Source organism: Salvia hispanica, chromosome 3, assembly GCF_023119035.1.
Source record: "Salvia hispanica cultivar TCC Black 2014 chromosome 3, UniMelb_Shisp_WGS_1.0, whole genome shotgun sequence".
Lineage (NCBI taxonomy): Eukaryota > Viridiplantae > Streptophyta > Magnoliopsida > Lamiales > Lamiaceae > Salvia > Salvia hispanica.
In genome coordinates, this window is record NC_062967.1 from 34083947 (window position 1) to 34103040 (window position 19094).

The 19094-nt window shown below is 37.2% G+C and overlaps 5 protein-coding genes across 8 annotated transcripts; 1 reads left to right on the forward strand and 4 right to left on the reverse strand.

Annotated features, from left to right (window-relative positions):
• Positions 1-461: 461 nt before the first annotated feature.
• Positions 462-3503, forward strand: LOC125214998 (probable receptor-like protein kinase At5g24010). Its single transcript, XM_048116265.1, has one exon. The coding sequence runs from the start codon at positions 509-511 to the stop codon at positions 3149-3151; it is 2643 nt and encodes an 880-aa protein (XP_047972222.1). The 5' UTR covers positions 462-508; the 3' UTR covers positions 3152-3503.
• Positions 3504-4059: 556 nt separating this feature from the next.
• On the reverse strand, positions 4060-9911 carry LOC125212923 (glutaminyl-peptide cyclotransferase-like). 2 transcript variants are annotated; one of them, XM_048113221.1, is made up of 12 exons: positions 9465-9911; positions 9255-9311; positions 8856-8891; positions 8567-8631; positions 8212-8275; positions 7979-8096; positions 7612-7709; positions 7456-7526; positions 7324-7351; positions 7173-7224; positions 6163-7101; positions 4060-5314 (listed from the first exon to the last, which is right to left on the reverse strand). In XM_048113221.1, the coding sequence occupies exons 1-11, from the start codon at positions 9720-9722 to the stop codon at positions 6992-6994; spliced, it is 957 nt and encodes a 318-aa protein (XP_047969178.1). In that variant the 5' UTR covers positions 9723-9911; the 3' UTR covers positions 4060-5314; positions 6163-6991. The 2 variants fall into 2 exon arrangements, with proteins under 2 accessions (XP_047969178.1, XP_047969177.1); XM_048113220.1 differs by having other exon boundaries at positions 7173-7227.
• Positions 4218-4847, reverse strand: LOC125209930. Its single transcript, XM_048109505.1, has one exon. The coding sequence runs from the start codon at positions 4845-4847 to the stop codon at positions 4218-4220; it is 630 nt and encodes a 209-aa protein (XP_047965462.1).
• A 100-nt stretch (positions 9912-10011) lies between the features above and the next one.
• LOC125212924 (40S ribosomal protein S10-1-like) lies at positions 10012-11822 on the reverse strand. The gene is made up of 5 exons (XM_048113222.1): positions 11712-11822; positions 11560-11608; positions 11214-11478; positions 10765-10897; positions 10012-10222 (listed from the first exon to the last, which is right to left on the reverse strand). The coding sequence occupies exons 1-5, from the start codon at positions 11712-11714 to the stop codon at positions 10166-10168; spliced, it is 507 nt and encodes a 168-aa protein (XP_047969179.1). The 5' UTR covers positions 11715-11822; the 3' UTR covers positions 10012-10165.
• A 1474-nt stretch (positions 11823-13296) lies between these two features.
• LOC125210790 (protein REVEILLE 6-like) lies at positions 13297-17366 on the reverse strand. 3 transcript variants are annotated; one of them, XM_048110383.1, is made up of 9 exons: positions 17087-17366; positions 16688-16745; positions 15902-16025; positions 15645-15818; positions 15468-15545; positions 14774-14883; positions 13997-14056; positions 13715-13825; positions 13297-13586 (listed from the first exon to the last, which is right to left on the reverse strand). In XM_048110383.1, exons 1-8 carry the CDS (start codon positions 17284-17286, stop codon positions 13727-13729), a joined length of 903 nt encoding a protein of 300 aa, XP_047966340.1. In that variant the 5' UTR covers positions 17287-17366; the 3' UTR covers positions 13297-13586; positions 13715-13726. The 3 variants fall into 3 exon arrangements, with proteins under 3 accessions (XP_047966340.1, XP_047966341.1, XP_047966339.1); XM_048110384.1 differs by lacking the exon at positions 13997-14056; XM_048110382.1 differs by having other exon boundaries at positions 13297-13825; positions 13897-14056.
• Positions 17367-19094: the final 1728 nt, after the last annotated feature.

A 19094-nucleotide genomic window follows, 5' to 3' on the forward strand; every position in this document is an offset into this window, starting at 1 on the left:
ACAACCAACTTTCACACATTCTAGACGATTAGATTAGATGTATATATGTTAATTTATAATCTCGTTTGATAGTATTATGAGCATTTATTAAATGAGGAATAAGTATACATAGTTTCTTACACTTGATAAAGAATAAACAAAACAGTTATAAGTGCTGGCAGCTCTGCTGAATACTACTCCTAGTACTATTTTTTTCACAAAATTTAGTTAACACTGGTGCTGATCAAGCTGGCAATTTTGTCACTACATCAAAAAGGTGCTAAACTTATAATGAATCAAATAAAAAAATTGGAGAATTTGGACAAAAATTTAATGCCACATTAAATCTGCACATGCCAAGCTTCCCAAGTCAAACTTTAGCTGAAGGATGAAGCATTTTAAGTTTTCACCCATGTTTTTACTGCTTATAGCCTTATATAGTGTGCGTAAATAGTTTTCAAAATCTTTTAAACAAAGTTTCTTCTTTTGGATTAAAAATCTCAAAATCATGAATTAGTACAAAACCCACATGATTCTCAGCCTCCACCTTTTCAAGTGTCCATTTCTGGCATCCATTTCTTACAGAGTCCAAGTCCTTTCCTTGTTGAATTCTATCCTTTTCATTTTATTATCCCTTTCTGTCATTATCCCAAGAATTTCTGGATTTTATTCACAACAATTTCCTCAAGCTCTTATGGCTGGACAATTATTCCTACTTGTTCTATTTTTAACAACTTCCACTGCTTTCACACCTGAAGATAACTTTCTCATCAGCTGTGGATCCGATTCTAGCTCAGAGATAGTTTACAACAGACACTTTATTGGGGATTCTTCAGACAAAGGTTCATCTTTTCTGTCGGAAGGTAAATCATCTTCTCTCACGAATCCAAATTCTGCTGTTATTTACAGCACAGCTCGAGTTTTCACTTCTGCTTCGAGCTACACTTTCAATATCAAGAAACTTGGGACTCATTTGGTGCGTCTGCATTTCTCTCCTTTTACCTCTCGGGATTATAATCTCAAAAATGGGAAATTTGGTGTTTCTGCCAATGGGATTTCGCTTTTAACCACTTTTAGTGCTAATGTTACTGTTGTGAAAGAGTTCTTTGTCATGGTAGATAGAGATGAGCTTGAGATTGTGTTCACACCTGATGATGATTCAGATTTTGCATTTGTGAGTGCAATTGAGGTTTTCTCAGCACCCAAAGATTTCTTCATTGATTCTGTTGAGATAGCATTGATTAGCCCTCAAGAGATTAGTGAGTTTAAGCAGAATATCTCAAACCAAGTTTTGGAAACAGTTCATAGAGTTAATGTTGGAGGTTTGTTGCTAACACCTTTTAATGATACACTTTGGAGGACTTGGATTCCTGATGAGGATTTTCTGGTGATTAAATCTGCTGCTAAGGTTGCTAGGACTAGTGATCCTCCTAACTACCAGCAGGGCGGGGTGACTAGGGAGGTCGCCCCCGACAACGTGTACATGACTGCACAACAGATGAATGTATATAATGGGAGTTTGGTGAATCATTTCAACATAACATGGGATTTCCCAGTGAGCTCAGAGGGCGCTATGCATTTGGTTCGTCTGCATTTCTGTGATATCGTGAGCATTTCCCTCAGCATGTTGTACTTCAACATATATATTAATGGCGTTACTGCATACAAGGATGTGGATCTGTCTGTGCTTGCATTTCACAGGCTTGCATCTCCTTACTACATTGACTTCGTTGTGAAGAATATGAGGGGTTCTGGTGTTGTTCGGATCAGTGTTGGCCCCTCTGATTTGAGCAATACCATGAAGAAGAACGCCATTCTCAACGGGGTGGAGATCATGAGAATGGTGAATTATGTGTCTCCTTCGCCCCCAAAGTCTAAGAATGGTGGCAAGTGGATTGTGTTGGGCTGTGTCGTTGGTGGAGTTCTCGTGCTGAGTTTGGCCGTTGTAACGGTTGTAGCCATATTGAGATGCAAGATCAGGAAGCCCAAGCCCAAGCCCAAGACAAGGCGTGCGGAGAGCACAGTCTGGGCTTCTCTTCGTATATTTGGTGGTGGCAGCTCCCACGGCACAATATCTCAAGGCACAGCCCTGGCCTCTCCAGGCCCGTACGGCTACTATGGTCTGAAGATCCCATTTGCCGATCTACAGATTGCTACCGATAATTTTGACAAGAATTTGATAGTTGGCTCGGGTGGTTTTGGCATGGTCTATAAAGGGGTGCTTAAAGACGACATAAAAGTGGCTGTGAAGCGAGGCGTGCCTGGCTCGAGGCAGGGGCTCCCTGAGTTTCAAACTGAAATTACTGTACTATCCAAGATTCGCCACCACCATCTTGTCTCACTCGTAGGTTACTGTGAGGAACAATCCGAGATGATACTTGTTTACGAGTACATGGAGAAGGGGCCATTGAGAAACCATCTCTATGGTAGTGACTCGCCACCTTTATCTTGGAAGCAACGGCTTGAGATATGCATCGGGGCGGCCAGAGGGCTTCATTACCTTCACACCGGCTCAGCCCAAGGGATCATTCACCGTGACATCAAATCGACAAACATTCTGCTTGATGAAAATTGTGTTGCCAAGGTTGCTGATTTCGGCCTTTCAAAGTCGGGGCCGTGCCTAGACGAGACTCATGTAAGCACTGGCGTCAAAGGTAGCTTCGGCTACTTAGATCCTGAATATTTCAGGAGACAGCAGCTCACTGATAAATCAGATGTCTACTCATTCGGGGTTGTGCTCTTTGAGGTTCTTTGTGCTCGACCTGCAGTGGATCCATTACTAAACCGCGAGCAAGTAAACTTAGCTGAATGGGCAATGGAGTGGCACAAGAAGGGGATGATCAATGAGATCATAGATCCTAATCTCGTGGGTCAGATCAAGCCGAACTCCCTCAAGAAATTTGGTGAAACGGCTGAGAAGTGTCTGGCTGAATATGGTGTGGATAGGCCAACTATGGGAGACGTGCTGTGGAATCTGGAGTACGCGTATCAGCTACAGACTAATGAGAGGCCAAGGGAAGAAGAGCAACGAGCAGCAGATGGTGATGATGAAGCACATGTGGTTGTTCCATTGAGGCGTGCAGACATTGATGGGGATCGGGATTATGATGGTGGTTCGGACATTTCAACGAGCCGTGTTTTCTCCCAGCTCTTAACCAATGAAGGTCGCTAGATCACCAGATAAAGTAACAAATTGCACTGGTGCTGTAGGCATATACTACTACATACTTTGCCTTGATAGATATGTTGGTTTGATTGTTCGTAGCTATTTTTGAACAGAAACTTGGGCCAATGTAACATGTTCTACCAAGAATTGTCTGTCGCCATTTGAGGTTGTTTGATGGAGTAGTATTTGTCTCTGATTTGGATTTTGTTTTCATTGTTTATACTCCACTTGATCAAGCAAGCGTTGTATACATATATTAGTGAGTAGTAGTATAATTTACTGTAGTTATTACCTGTATCAATATCAAGTTAGGGAGTATAATTGCTACCTGTATCAATATAAAATTCAGTTTTCACCATTTTGATGCTTATTCATTTAGTATCTTCTATACCTACATTCTAAGAATTTTCAGATCTTTTGTTATGTTTGAGCAGGTTGTGGTGGATCTTTCACTTAATATGGAGTACTTGACTTTCATTGCGAATCAAGTTTCAATTGCTCAACAGGTTTATGGTGATGAAGAATGGTCTTTTGGGTTCTGTGAGCAAGGGTACTGGACTCATCCACTGAACAGAGAAACCACACATTCTGTCTCTATAATTAACCAAAAAATCAGGGAACTGAGCAGAGACCTGTCTGGAGAATCATATGATTTGTTAGCAAAAAATTGCACTCATTTTTGTGATGAGTTTTGAGAAAGACTGGATGTTGCTAATTCTTCTTTTGATGGCAAAATTAGCTTCTCCTGGGCTAAGTAGCTCCCATATACTGATTCTTAGCTAATGATAGTGTATTCATTTGCTAGGGAAACCATTATTGGATGGGTAAGTTATATAACTACTAAAATACGAATCATTTGCCTGGGAAACCATAGTGGTGAACAATGCAAGTTATAACTACTTAAAAATTTCAAGTAATTGAAAAACACTAAATATGAAGCCAAAGTATGAAAATGTGATGATACAAAAGGGGCAGCCGAGCTCACTCCATATGTATATACATAAAATTATTCAAACAGAACCTAGTGCTCGCACAACAACTTGACCGATTGCCTCAGATTTTTGTTGCTTCTTCATCCTCTCAGCATCCGGTTGAACATATAAGCATCAATGTGAGCATCGTCAGCTATTTTAAGTGACGAAACAGCCTGAGCAGCAAGATGACCAGCAGATAAACCCACGGAGCCCCATCCTTGTTCAGAAAAATATTGAGGGTAGACGTCTCTTCCAAAGAGATGATCAGATAAGACCAACAGGTTAGAGTTACCCCAGTGACTCCACATATGCCCATATCTGTGAGCATCAGAAACCAATCCAATATTGTCAAGGGAACACTTGGGGAAATCTTGGTAAGGAACCAAAGAGTGTCTCCCAACAATGATGTCCATGTTGTTAGCATGATCCCACAAGGCCAGCCCCTCATCCTTCTCCAGCATTAGTTCACTTGAATCGTCCGAGTCTTCGCCAAGTAGGACATGCAGAGCAACCGCCTCTGCTATGGCAGCACCTTCGTCAAGTCTTTCTTGTTCTTCTTTCTTTTTCTGTTTCTTTTTTTCTAGCTCAGAACGGATCGCGGCAGAAGTAGCCAATGCCTTCTCCAGGCGTCTCTTTTTCTTCTCAGCCTGTTTAATTAGATCAATCTCGTCTTTCACCTGCTTCTTCTTGCCTTTCCTTACACCAGTAGTGACTTTAGCACCTTCCATGATATCCAATCACACTCAACTCAAACCCTATCGCTACACAGTCCTAACAACCTAATATATTTCCAGAATATCCTCTTTGTTTTCCCTAGAATACTTCCCTATGGCATATGCATTACCAAAGCTAATTTGTTTCATTTCTTTTCGAAACACGTTATTGAATACTTTAATGAACTAAAATTCAAAACTTGGAAACATTAAAGCAGTAAATCTATAGAACTTACACCTACACCTACACCCACTCAGGTCTGAATGAATACCTCATCTTGCGCACACTACATTCCCAAAAAGAAATAACAGGAGATAAAAGAAGTGAAAACTGGTAAGCATTCATTAATCCTGTCTTCATCATTGTTCTCAACCTTTCACAACCTTTTGCCACCCACTAACAGAACAGTTAGAAGAGTAACTCAATTAATATGAGCGGTAACAGTTCTTTTCCGCCTCAAAAAACTCACATGGCCTTCCCCCTGCAATAAACAAGAATAACCTCAGCATATACACAACCGCTAACAAGAAGAAATGCAGAATTCAAGCAAAAACAGCAACTACGTAATTACAAATGGGAAATGCTAAACAGCAACTTACTGTAACACACAAATAACTACCAATTTGAGACACATACCTACGTAAATGCCTTGGAACCAATCAAGAAAAAACATGCCACAATATTGACAGCATAGCAACACAAAACAATATGAGGCAAGAAGTAACATGACAAGCATTCTGTAATCTACCACAAGCCACTGGAGAGATTATGACACAGCAATTCCAGATCTATAAGAATTTTATAATGCATCCAATACAATTAAGTCATCATACAGATTGACCAGATAAAGGAAAAACAAATACAGTACATGGTGAATCATACTGAAATCTGGATAAGCCGTACTTGGAGTTATAACAAAATAACCGTTTCAGGATTGCGTCATGAAAAGCTTACACGCCATTTCTTATTCAAAGTTTTGTAGATACCAAAATACTTAGCACGTAAAAAGTGTTTCTTTACACACCTAAAACATTACTAGAATAACTACCTAACCTTAATCAAATAGGTAGCTCGGGTATTAGTTAAGGAATTGATTCACATATTGTGACTACATTCTATGCAATCCGAACATAAACATATCTCTAAAAGGGGCCATTTATGCCGCGCATATTTTTGGATATTACCAATAATAAACCCTAATTGAATTCCATAATTCAATAAGCAAAAACTCTTTCAATTTGACATAAATGCCCGAAATTCAATCCTACGCCTATGAATTGCTTAATAAATCATTCAGAACATGAATCTAAAAAGATATTAGAAGCAGACCTGGTGGAATCAAGGAGAACGAAGAAGGCCTCCGGACAAGAAATTAGAAATAAAATAGATAAGAATAAAGAAATGAAGAGAAGTGTGTTTGATTCTCTGCAATGAGTGGCGCGTTGAGAGAGAAATGAGATAAAATAGCTGATCACCCGGTGAGATGAGACGGGGGATGAGTGCAAAGACAAACTAAAAGTGATCCACAATTATATTGTAAGTAGTACTCCCTATTCATTAATATCTATTTTTATTTTTATTTATTTATTTCCTTTTCTTTTTTCAATAATTTTTAATTTCTGACCCTATAAATTTTAACTCAACTTAATCCAGACAGATAAAGTAAATATTTTGCAATCTAACAAAGGAAATGAAAATAGTGGATTGTATCTATCTATAAATAATACTACTATTATTGTGAAATAATCTTTAAATTATATCATTAGACAAATTTAATTTTAACATAATGGTTACCAAAATCTTTAGTGATGATCTAGGAATTGTTATGGGTGGTAGCTCAATTGTTGGGAGCTACGTTTATTTTATTTGTGAAGTGAACTAAATGTTCCTATCAATTTATTTACTCCCTCCAGTCTATGAAAATAAAAATGTGGCCTAAATGTGAAGTGAACTAAATGTTCCTATCTAATTGTGGTAGCTCAATTATAAATGTGGCCTTGATTGTGAACGAGGTTTGTTTGGAGAAACTAATGAAGCCAGCAGTTCTTGACATTCTACTTGTACTAGTATCTTTTGGTATAAATAATCTACAGTGAATCAACAGCCACTTTGTCAAAACTTTGGTAAGATGAATTTATACATAGCTGGAATCCTTTCATCAAAAATGGACAGCAGGCGGCATGCACAGCTTCTTGATGTCGCCTTTGAATGGCTTCTTCAGCCGTTGCAGCTTTATCTCATATAGCTTCGGCCATAACTTCCCAGTTACTGTCAAACAGAAATACGTACCATTTTAGATTTGTTTTGATCTCGAGCATAAAAATGGTCGGAGGACTCACTGAAAATCCGGTTTTGCGCCTGATCCCAGGCGATGCCATTCAATACATCAATCTGCTGAAAAAAATGGATCAATTTTTAAAATGACATCTTTATTGATTAGCCTAAAACTAAAAATATCCAGATTAACTCAGGGAGGAAAAAAGAACCTACAGAGTTTCCAGATGCTACGAGCCCTTTCCTGCGGTAGATTCGGACAATTTGCAACACTTGGTTGATTATTGGGGAAAGAAAAGATGTAGTACTACTATTTATAAAACATGGAGACTGGAGAGAAGACCAAACCTCAATTTTGGAAGGTATATCCATCCCAAGACAAGACCGTCTTTGCCCGAGATTCTTGCAATGCAGTCAGTCTAGTCGAAAGAAATAATCAACTCTGAGGTAAGAGGGAAAGATAGGAAAGACTCAGATGATAGAATCGGAGTCTCATTAACATACCTCCCAAACATTGGCCCATACTTCGCCAGCCACGAACTCTAATTCATTCAGGTTATATACTTCATCTCCTTTAAACTTGACAGTGTGATTTCTAACAACTGCATCACCCAGACCAACTAAATTAGTAGTAGTATGTTACAAACAAAGCTGCCATACGAAGCACGAACTGAATTCATGGGGGAGAAGACTTAAGGAAACATAGATAATTGATTGTGGCATATAAAAGATCAACACCCGGCAAATTCCTTAACATACAGTAAAATTTTAAAGTCTGAATTAACAAGGTAGTGCAGAACTAGCAAGTAGCAACAACTAATAGGATATGGAGAGCTGGCAGTTAATGCGTAACAACCCAGAAGATGCAAACCTTTCATTGTCTGAGGGTCAATCTGATACAAGGTTGATGTTCCATCACTTCCAAATAGAACTTGTCCATCAGTTGCCAATCCCCACCCATCTTTCATTTGATTATTAAATATCTTAACCTGCAGTAGATGACAATATTCAAAGATCGAAACCAGTGTATCTATCCAAATCAAGAGACCCAGGAATAGAAAAAGGAAATGATACAGAAAGGAGTTGAAAAGTGGAGGCACAAACTTTGCTCAAGTTATTTCTGTCATATATGAAACCAGTTTTCGTCAACCAATTGACTTGGAACAACCTACAGAGGTACATGATATTAATACAACAGATTTCAAAATAACATAACTATCAAAGTAAAGCAACATTAAGTTTTACATGGTTTTGATCACCATACAGTACATAAGACAGGTAAAGAAAATACTTCAAAAGGTAAGTGCAGTTTTACTTTATTAAACAGGAGTAGTACATTCAGAACAAGCTTCTCCGATGACTTCAAATAAAAGTCATTCTATCTAAGATTTTCATCCGATGAACAAAATCATAATTAAAAAACTTAACCAACAGTCCAACACATATTTTCTACACAAACCTGTCACCAAGAAGAGTCAAACCCTCCCCAAAGTAAGAGTTGTCCATTTTATGCATAACCTCAACCTGTAAACAGAAAGAGAAAACATTAGTTATCCATATATGATGTAAATAATTCAGATGTTTCTTAATGCTTGGAAATTCCATAAAAAAATATCTTCTCCAACAAAAAATAATCAAAAGTATCAAAAAATGGTAAACATTTAAAAAACTATAGAGGAAACAATAGTACAGTTATTCCAAAGAAAAACATAATGTGGATAAGTAGTTAATCATTAATACTTTCTTACCTTCCCTGTCCGAATAGCAACTTTCCGAACCGACGACTGCCATTCAAGAAAACATGTGAAGTTAGGAGAAGCTCTGCATAGCTCAGAGAAAATGCATATTTTGCTTTAAATAAGAATAAGAGATTTTTTAATTTATAATCCAGTGGCTCTAACAAAGCAGCCTTGGCTAGCTACTTTATCTGCTAGCTATATGATCCCATTACTCTTTCAGGCATAGGTATGATTCCTTCAAGTAGAAAATTGCCCATTTTAAAGTTAATTTCTGTATCCACCAAAAAAACATCAATTTATACTATTCCAAGATAATTATTCTACTACTCGTTCTAGGTACCAAACATGCTACAATGACTTGCATATGCATATTAAATTTATGGAAACACAGAGGAAGAACACACTCACATGTCCATAGAGTCCCGTAGATTCAAAAAGGGCATCATTTCCTGCATACAAAAGCCCCTAAACACCAAAACTGTTAGTGCAAATAGAGCTATAATTGTCACTGAAAAGTGTGGATGCAAAATTATTAAAACCAATAAAAAGGCACATAAAGAGGTGAATCTTGGGTTGAGGGTTGATGAAAAAAAGCAGAAGAAAATCCAATCGAAATACCTGAGTGAAGGCATCGGGATCGTGAGGAAACTCATTGACAACTTGAACGTCGTAAATGCGATCAATACTCGGCTCCAAACCGAGCGAGTTGGAAGAAATGGAGAGAAAAATGAGAGTGAGAGCATACGCAAAAGCAGCAGCTGAAACAAGTAAAGCGGCCATCTTGTAATTGGTGTGGTCGTGGAGATTAGTCGGATTGGGAATTGGTGGACGGCGCTTTACCGATTTCTTCCCCGACGATTTATAGTACCTTGTCATAATTAAGTCATCGGATTTGAGTTTGACTCGACGCCTCCCCCTCAACTTTACAAATGGATCTTGATTATGCGTTTATTGTTCGGGCTCCCCATTTCCAAGCGTCAACCAACTCACTTTAAATCATTTGTGAATTCGTTTGTCCAGCTGATCTAATCCCAAATGCTACTTTTGCTCTTCTGATTGATCATTTTCGCATTTGATGTGATGCGAATTTCTTACCCACTAAAAATTTAAAGGATTTTAATTTGATGTGACTAAAGAGAGTTTATGTTCCACGAAATACGGAGTGTCACACTAACAAACAAAATATTTTGTAGCCCAGCATAATTTTTGATTCAATGTAAACAAAATTGTATTTGTAGGGCGATTAAAACGGGAGTTACAACTTAGGTTCCATACAATCTCATTCCTAAAAACTATCAAGAAACTGGGAAACCACAATGTTAACTTGAAGGTGCTCCACCGAAACCACCAGATCCTCTGCCAAAACCACCACTGCCCTGCATTCACAAATAAAATAAACTCCATGTTAATAATACTATGCCCAATGAACTTCAAACAGCATAATGAAATGAGGGATGAAGGAGATATTGGCTCATTCTATCATTTAGAGAACACAATGGCAACATAAAAGATAAAAACTCAACTTATGTGAACCACAAACTCTACAAACAGAACTCGAGTGGAAAGATATGGACTTGGGAATATACACAACACAACTCTTCACAATATTTAGGTTTACTTTTCATCATATAAAATTGGATGATACTTTTGAGTATTAAATGAAACAGATAAAGGAATACATAGAGTTAAGTAGGATAATATAAGAAATTGAACAAACAAGCAACACCTAAAGAGATGAACTATAATCCATCAATCTTAATCCACAATGTAGGCAACAAATTGTACATCAACCCCACTAATAAAATTCGCCGTGTGAGAGTATTAGGAAATTCTCAGTGATTGCAAGGATAAGTAATAAAGTATAAGTGCAAATCAAATCTATGAAAGTAAGAGTGGCGACCAAAGAAATTGACATTACCCTGAAGTTTGGCTGATAATCAGCCGGAGCTCCACCTTTCTCACCACCAAATTCACCTGCTGGGCCTCTTGGTCCACCACGGTAGCCATCTCGATCACCAAATCGTGGCCTGTCACCATCTCTAGGAGGTCCACTGTGAAAAAAACAACACACATTTGAGATGAAAGATGCACAGAAAAACTTTGTAAACATGCTTCCATAACAAATTATAGAGGTGGACACACAAACAGACCATTTTTAAAACATGACAGAGGAAAACACATATTGCAGGGCTTCATACACATCTTCAAAACATATTACAGTACATCCTAATATACTACACACATTGATATTGTACTGTAGCAGAAGTTGCAAAGTTTTCTTCCACAAGTAAACAAAAGCATGCGATGTTTAGAAAGAAGAAATGAAAAGTAGCAACACGATATGTGCATATTAATGGCATCACTGACCGAGGGCGATCGCCAGCTGGCCCACCCAACTTAGATGACTTCTTCAGCGTGGCGGGCACAATTTCCGAGGGCAGATTGAGGTATGTGCGGAGGAACTCAATCCCATCATTGGTGAGGTACCAATAGTAATGCATCCAAGCGAAGGTCTCCCGGACGTATTCCTTTGACTTGAAGCTCTGCATAAGCTTAATCACCTCAAGATTCGGGACATCCATTTCTGGGTGCTTCGCCAAATTGTAATCCTTCTTCGCATAGCACACACCCTCTGCATTTTTCCCACGCATAAAAAACACCACATTATTACTACTATATCACAAATAAAAAACAAATAAAAACTTAATGTTACCTTGAAACAGATATTTCGAGATCTCTCTCCGGCTCTTCTCTGAGATGATCTGAGATTTAAATATAAATAAAATATGATTACAGGAAGAAAGAGGAACCGCGAAACATTTCAACGACAAAACCAAGAAATTGATGGATAATGTGGAGTTGTACCATGGCTGCACCGGGTTGTAGCCAAGGCAGATTGAAGAAGATGCAGCAGCTCAGCTGATGGAACCAGGTAGCTAAAAACAAAGAGAATTAGGGTTTCTCACTACTTAAAAACGGCCCAAACTCTTTGCAGACAGCCCTGTTTTTTCTATTTTAAAATTAATTAATCAAACTTTAATTATAGCAGATTATTAAATTTAAATTTTCAATTTAATTGTAATATTAACAAAATATTAGTTAAACTACTATGTAATTATGAGTTGTGGATGGTGTAATCACAATTTACACTATTACTGTACTAGCCTTTAAAGAGGTTTTTGTTTTTTTTCACCCAAGAACCTATGCAATGATGTTTAGTGAATTAAAAATTAATAAATAATAAAATAGAAAAGAGAAAAAGAGAGAATTAAAATATTGTACTAATAGAATAAATAATAAACTAGTACGAGAGATAAGAGGATAAAATTGGAGAGACAATGAAGTTACTTATTAAAAAAAAATGAAATGTCTCATTTAGATTAGGACATCTAGAAAATAATACGTTGCATTAAGACCGGGACATATTTATTGTTGATGTATTCATATGTACTGTATTAATCTAACTTCTCTATATTCATTTCTTGACCCTATTGACTGGTTGAGAGGATAGAAAGAAAATACTCTCTATATCCTATAAAAATAGATATTTTTGGGATGACACAAGTTTTAACTCAAAATTGATAAAATAAGAGAGATGAAAAAAGAAAAAGTGATTGGAGTATTATTAGAGCATCCGCAATGGTTAATAGGCCAGCCATTCTCTCCTCTGCCACGTCAGCAACACTAAAAAAACCACCTGCCACGCCAGTATTTAGGGCCAGCCATAGGCCAACCGCAATAAAAACAATTCAAAATATACTACATTTACGGAATTAAAATTGCGATATACGGAATTAAATTTACGACACATATACGGGAAAAATAATCCATTCCATTAAAAAAAAAAAGTACAAAGATTTAAAAAAAGTACATGATTTTTTTTTTTTAAAAAAAGGGCTTCAACACCCGAGCCCCGCCACTCTCTACTCCTCATCGCCGTCGCCGTCGCCGCCGCGCCGCCGCCGCCACCCGTGGTATCTCGAGCCCACGTCGGAACCCCCTAGCCTCCTCGTCGCGATCTCTAAATCAGCACGCATGCTCTCGAGCATCTCGAAAAGAATCCTCTTCTCCGTGGGGTCAGTGGCGTTCTTCCACTCTCGGAAGACCTGTAACATCTGAGCCCGCGTTTGGTTACGCGAATGGAGAGTGTACTCGAGTGGGGCGGCTGGGAGGGCGGAGGACCATTGCGGATGCTCTTAGTAGAAGTAAGAAAAACTTGTCAAAAATAAAAGATGACTATTTTTGTAGAATGGCTCAAAATGGAAAAGAGAAAGACTATTTTTATGGGACTGATGAAATAAGGTGTTATCTTTTTTTAATCTTAACCATAAAGAGAGTTTAGCGAACAGATATAGGAGTATGTTATAGTCGAGTACAAAATTTGGGTCCAGCCCACTTCTGGTTCTGGACAAAGCTTAAAATGGCACTAATAATTAACAGCGCTTTTACATCAAGGAAAATACTACTGCATCTTTATTCAACATTATTTGACTGCGTCATCTAATTTTGTAAAACAATCGAGAAGCAAAAAATTTACATCATCTACAGAAGCTGCACAATGGGATCAAAATTTTGCATTTACAGACAAACATGTTCACAATTTACATCGCCGCAAATACCCCTCATTTTATTTCATTTGCCCGTATGTACAAGGCCCCACTAACTGCTTAGACACAAGAACGATACTTACAATTATAGGAATTGGCAACTCTCGAAACACATCAAAAGTTTGCCCAGAGCCTGCCATTAACAAAGTAGGCATCCAATTCAACTTCAGACCAGCTAGTATCATTCATCAAGTAACGATCTCATTGATGATATAACTAATCCTAGGACGATTGAGAGAGAGAGAGAGAGAGAGAGAGTACCAAGGCACAAAGTTAGCCTGCACCCTCAGATTCGCAACAAAGGATAGAATCAGTTACATCAAAGGCATCACCCATCTCACGGTCAATCTCATATGATGAAAGCACCCTTCTCTGCAAAAAGTAGTATGTTAGTAAAAACTTACAAAGTATAATAATTTACCAACACAAAAAGTAGCACATACAATTGAGCAAATAATAGGCAGGGGATGCACAGGCAAGCATAGACAAACCAAAAACTAGCCCCTGAATGAATACTTTAATGCCCAGGTAATTTGTGCTTACATGATGCTCAAAATCACGACTAGCCAAATTGATCGAGAGATTTCTCATCAACAATAGCACCTGTTTAAGAGACAAAGCTAGAGATCATGAGACACTAAGAGCTTACACTTAGAAATTTAAATGTCAATTCAGAGAAGAAAAGTGGATGTCTATGAAAAAGTAAAAGTAACACTCATTTGCCACTGAGATGCATGAGAGAGACAGGAAGGTGCCACAACTAGCATAGTTACAATTGTGCTTAGTTGCTTACAGATTCAAATTACCAACAGAGAATCCCACAAACTCAACTTCAACTAAAATTTCAATATTCTATTTAATGATTTTAGGTGCAACACAGCTGCCAACTCCCCCCCCCCCAACTGGGTGTTCAAGAGAGAATGAGATGACCTTTATGGTCGACCAAACTTAGTTAAGATTAAAACCAACGATAACTCTATACTCTATAGCATGCTTTCAACAGAACACAAAGCATTCAAGAAAGACAAGATCGAATGTAGCGGGGACAGCTCCGAAGGAATGTACATAAGTACCTTCATATGCATGAGGTAACTATGTACCCAAAATTCATTAAGAAAACCAAATCACATACTTTTCGGTATGGCACACTACTACAAGCCTTCAAATCCATCTGATTTTGTTCCACTGACTAAACTAAGTCATGGTTTTGATTAGGTGATCTAATCCATTTAATTTTTATACAGATTAATAACCCTAATTTTTTTTTGAGGAATCTTGCAGCAACAAGGGGATCAACACAGACAAGTTCAGAAAGCATACTGTCTCAATATCAATTGGGTCCATCTTCTTCAATTTCTGTAAATGGCCAGTAACATTTGGATCGAAGACACTGCCTATGAAACTGTACACTTGACCAAAATCAGGGAGAACTGCACTCAAAAGAAAAATAGATGTTATTGAAATTTTTGAGGCAGTAAGACAGCAAGGCCAGATGCCAGTGCAGATTAAATATTACAGCATAGCTTGAACAAGGTAAAGGTTAAAATAGTCCAGCAAGATTGCAGGCGGGCAGAGTGAAGCATGTAATACATAACATGTCTAAAACAGAAGCAGATAAGGAAGTAAACCAAATCAAACATCACATAAGCCTGCATGTGCAGATTAGCTAAGAGATTAAATTGATGAACGAAAAACAGGAGGTATTATAGAGCAATATAAATCCACATGAGATGACCACAATCACAAGCAAAATCACAGCATATAGAGTGCAAGACATTCGAGCTTCATCAACTTTTGAATAGATTACATAAATATGGTTGACCATCCTATCGTCACTATATTGTAATTACTTGAATAGATGTTAAAAAGCTTTTTACGACTTTACACAATAGATAAGAAATAGAGAAAAAAAGAATACAGGTAATGCATTCTCGTCTCTTTTGAATTGTAACCATCACTAGTATTAGTTGGAGGACCCCACAAGCATAAAAAACTTGATCAGCAGTTATTTCACCTGTGGGTCTTGTCTTTGTTGTGCTGTCATTGCTACCACAAATATAGGGCATTGTCTGTCCGGCATATCTGGCATCAACTGCAACAGAACAGGAAATCAACATCAGCAAAGATAAAATGAAATAACTTCTCGGGCAACATAAAAATATTCTATTGACAAGGACGAGAAGTTGTTAACCTCCAACTGCATGCAAAAAATTGGTTTTCTGCAAAGGTTTCTCTGTCCAGCCAGGTATAGATGCAGCAGATTCATTTCTTATTATTGCAGAAGGAACAGGCCTCCTTGCAAATCCATTATCAGGAACAGCAGCAGAGTCTTGGAATGATGGTCTCTCTTGTGAACGAACAGGAACTTCAGAATAAAATAAAATGAAAATGTTATCTAGCATTGAAGTTTGCAATTTTGAGCATGATTCAACAGAAAATAGTGCATACCAATTTTAGAAGCTTTCTGTGGATATGGATGAGCAGCTTTTCTTTTTGGCCGAGGTGGAGGAAGATGTTCATTGGTTCCACTCTTTTGAACTTTCAGAAAATACTTTTGTGCGTGGCTACGTATCTACAAAAGTTACAATATGTCTCAAGCTACTGTTACCGACATAATAACTTCACCTTATAATAGAGAAGTAGAGCTAATACAATCTCACATCAGTAAGAAGAATACAATATTGCATTCTTCATCCACATGCAAGTCAGAGGACTATCAAGACACAACACAACCTAGAGATACAACTACTTTATCTGCACGTACAGCAGCAAGTATCTTGGTGTTTACATGCAAAATAAGTACAGAGAGAAAATTCAGTAGATACATGAGCTTGTGAAGTAAGAGAATGCAAAACATCAAAAAAGAATATGGAAGTGGAAATATTGCATTAAACTGAAAATGAATCCATTTCATCAGCAACGGTGACACAATCTTAGTAGAACACTTAACATTCCAACTAGAAGGAATGCATACCTGGATTCGGCATACCTATTTCAAATTCATCCTAACTGCAGAACTATGCTAAAAATGAAGCCAAAAAGCACAGAGGAATCCTGAATTATGACAAGTATACCGTTACTTACTTAACACAGGAACCCATTCTCCCAAATGGTAAAGTATCTAAGCACATCAGATTAGTGCACGACGGAAATGGGAGATCATCTTTATAACATGTTTGTATGTGTAGATGCTACTTGCCACTGACAGGACTAGATGGAAGCATGGGAAGTTACCTGAATAACTGTTTTCGATCCGATGAATGCTTCAATCTTCTTCCAATCACGATCAAAGCTACACAAAGATAGCAGAATATAATATTTGTAAAGTAGAATGAGCCAGGAAGTGAGAAAAATTGTGAATCAGCTGAATAACACTTAAGCACTCCCCCAATAGATAAATTAAATTAAATTAAATCACACAGTTCATAATCTCTTACACTCGGAGAAATTATAGTTATGTGCAGTGTACCCCGAAGAAATTAACAACAGTTCCCGAAATGAATAATCAGAGAAGCTTCCACTTATAGTATGATTCATCTAGCCCTAAACAGAACGATTCAACCGCACCAAAAAGTAGAAATTCCGAGCCACATTCCAATAGTGCTTTAAAAACCCTAAGTGCTGAAAACTTACAGCTGGAGGGCTTCAAGGAACTTGTCGTGCTCAGGTTCGGTCCAGCTCTCACGTGACTTGGTAATGGTGTACGGTTTTCTGATTTTCTTATTGGGGTCTTCCGCCGGAGACGAAAATAGGCCGATGTTCGGCAAGGCCATGGCGTCCCGATCCAAGAAGAAGCCCTTGGTTTGATTGGTGTTCAGTGAGAGTGAGAACATGCGCTGAGCGTCAGTGCGTGTGGTTTCTCCTTCAGTGTGTGTATGTGTTTGGGGTTTTCTGCTTGTGTATAGATAGATTCGCTTCGGGTTGGGAAAAATTATAGAATACCAATATACCAGACTTATCTTACTAGTAACTGAAATTACCTAATTTTCTATTGACTATAAAATTTTTGTATCCTAGGACTCGTTTGATAAAAAAAGATGGGATATAAGAAGATATGTAAAACGAGCTTCATGTCAACATATGCAAAGATATGATTTTTTTTCGTTATTGTTTGATAGAAAAGAAATTATCTAAAATTGTATTTTATATTAAATAACATTGCTTAACTTGACAAATTGGTGGGATACATAAACATAGTTAATGTTATAATTTTGGTAAGATTGGTTAGGGTCCGTGTCTTATATTGGACTTTGGGTTAAGCTTAAATATGATATCAAACAATTAGAAATGTCTATATATAATTCTCTATCTTGGTTGATAACAATATAGATTTTCATATACAACAACTTAATATACTCCCTCGGCCCTCAGAAAATAATCTCATTTATGGACGTATTTTAATAAGAAATTAATAAAAGAGATAGAGAAAAAATAGGTAAAGTAGAGATAAAAGAGAAAAAGTGGATAAGTATTAGAGAGAGGGGGAAAAACCGAAAAAGTGAGAAAAGTATTAGAGAGAAATTTTTCATTTTTAGAAATGAGACTATTTTTATAGACGGATGGAGAATAATTACGGTGACCGTGTATATATCGACAATAATATATACCATAAAAACGGTTTATGCCGATGAGAATGTATAATATATTTACATATAAAAGTTAATTATATTTATAATATTTTCGGTATACCGAATTTCAGTAAAACAAACCAAAAATACGGTACGATATCGGACTATCAATACTAAAATTGGTCATACTAAATCTTGGTAAAGTAAATGTATGATTTTTACTCATATTGAACTTTCAATATGGTATAATTTATAAGCGTTTTGGTATGGTATACAGTATCAACCAAACCTCTTATGGTCTATTAATCTTTCCCTTTTGTTTTGTTTCATTTTTATGTGAATCATACTCCACTTAGTATTCAAGAGGCAAAGTAACCAATGCGTACACAAAATTCAAACATATATAAGGGAAACATGCCAACTAACCTACACTACTGAGTCGTAGAGGGAGAAGATACCGGATACTATGGAACTTGGGGCACCCAAGGCACTAAACTGGTAAATACACGACTCATACAAAAATTTTATCTTTTTTTATATTGGTATAAAAAATTTGATGTTTACGTAAATAATAGTACTACAAAAAGTTCCATTCATATTTCATTTTGGTACATTTCGTTATTTTTGTTTCGATATCGTTAACTCTTTGTCTATATGGAGTACAAAATATTTCATCATTGTTTCATGTTATAGGTAAAGAGTTAACGGTGTTCAAACATATGACTGAATGAATTAAATTGTACTCCCTCCGTCCACCAAAATTTGTCCCATTTTTCCATTTCCGTCCGTCTCCCAAAATTTGTCCCATTTCATTTTTATCATTTTTGGTAGTGGACCTCATATTCCACTAACTCATTCCTACTCACATTTTATTATAAAACTAATATATAAAAGTAGGACCCACAATCTACTAACATTTTCAACTCACTTTCCATTATATTTCTTAAAACCCGCGCCCGGTCAAACCGGGACGAATTTTCATGGACGGAGGGAGTAACAGATTTTACCTTTTGTATTATTCAGCAAACTTGAAACATTTTGTATCATATGAAATAAAGGCAAAACATTTTATA

Excerpts from the sequence above, each read along its gene's own strand:
- LOC125214998 (XM_048116265.1), top strand. The coding sequence starts at position 509 with ATGATTCTCAGCCTCCACCTTTTCAAGTGTCCATTTCTGGCATCCATT.
- LOC125209930 (XM_048109505.1), bottom strand. The coding sequence starts at position 4,847 with ATGGAAGGTGCTAAAGTCACTACTGGTGTAAGGAAAGGCAAGAAGAAG.
- LOC125212923 (XM_048113220.1), bottom strand. The coding sequence starts at position 9,722 with ATGACAAGGTACTATAAATCGTCGGGGAAGAAATCGGTAAAGCGCCGT. Across the intron at positions 8,632-8,855 it reads TTGCTATTCGGACAGGGAAG|GTTGAGGTTATGCATAAAAT; the intron begins GTAAGAAAGTAT and ends TTCTGTTTACAG. Across the intron at positions 7,102-7,172 it reads GGCGCAAAACCGGATTTTCA|TAACTGGGAAGTTATGGCCG; the intron begins GTGAGTCCTCCG and ends TCTGTTTGACAG.
- LOC125212924 (XM_048113222.1), bottom strand. Across the intron at positions 11,479-11,559 it reads CTCGAAATATCTGTTTCAAG|AGGGTGTGTGCTATGCGAAG; the intron begins GTAACATTAAGT and ends GGAAAAATGCAG. Across the intron at positions 10,223-10,764 it reads ATTATCAGCCAAACTTCAGG|GGCAGTGGTGGTTTTGGCAG; the intron begins GTAATGTCAATT and ends TTGTGAATGCAG.
- LOC125210790 (XM_048110382.1), bottom strand. The coding sequence starts at position 17,286 with ATGTTCTCACTCTCACTGAACACCAATCAAACCAAGGGCTTCTTCTTG. Across the intron at positions 16,026-16,687 it reads GATCGAAAACAGTTATTCAG|ATACGTAGCCACGCACAAAA; the intron begins GTAACTTCCCAT and ends TAACTTTTGTAG. Across the intron at positions 15,819-15,901 it reads ACAGAAAGCTTCTAAAATTG|TTCCTGTTCGTTCACAAGAG; the intron begins GTATGCACTATT and ends TTTATTCTGAAG.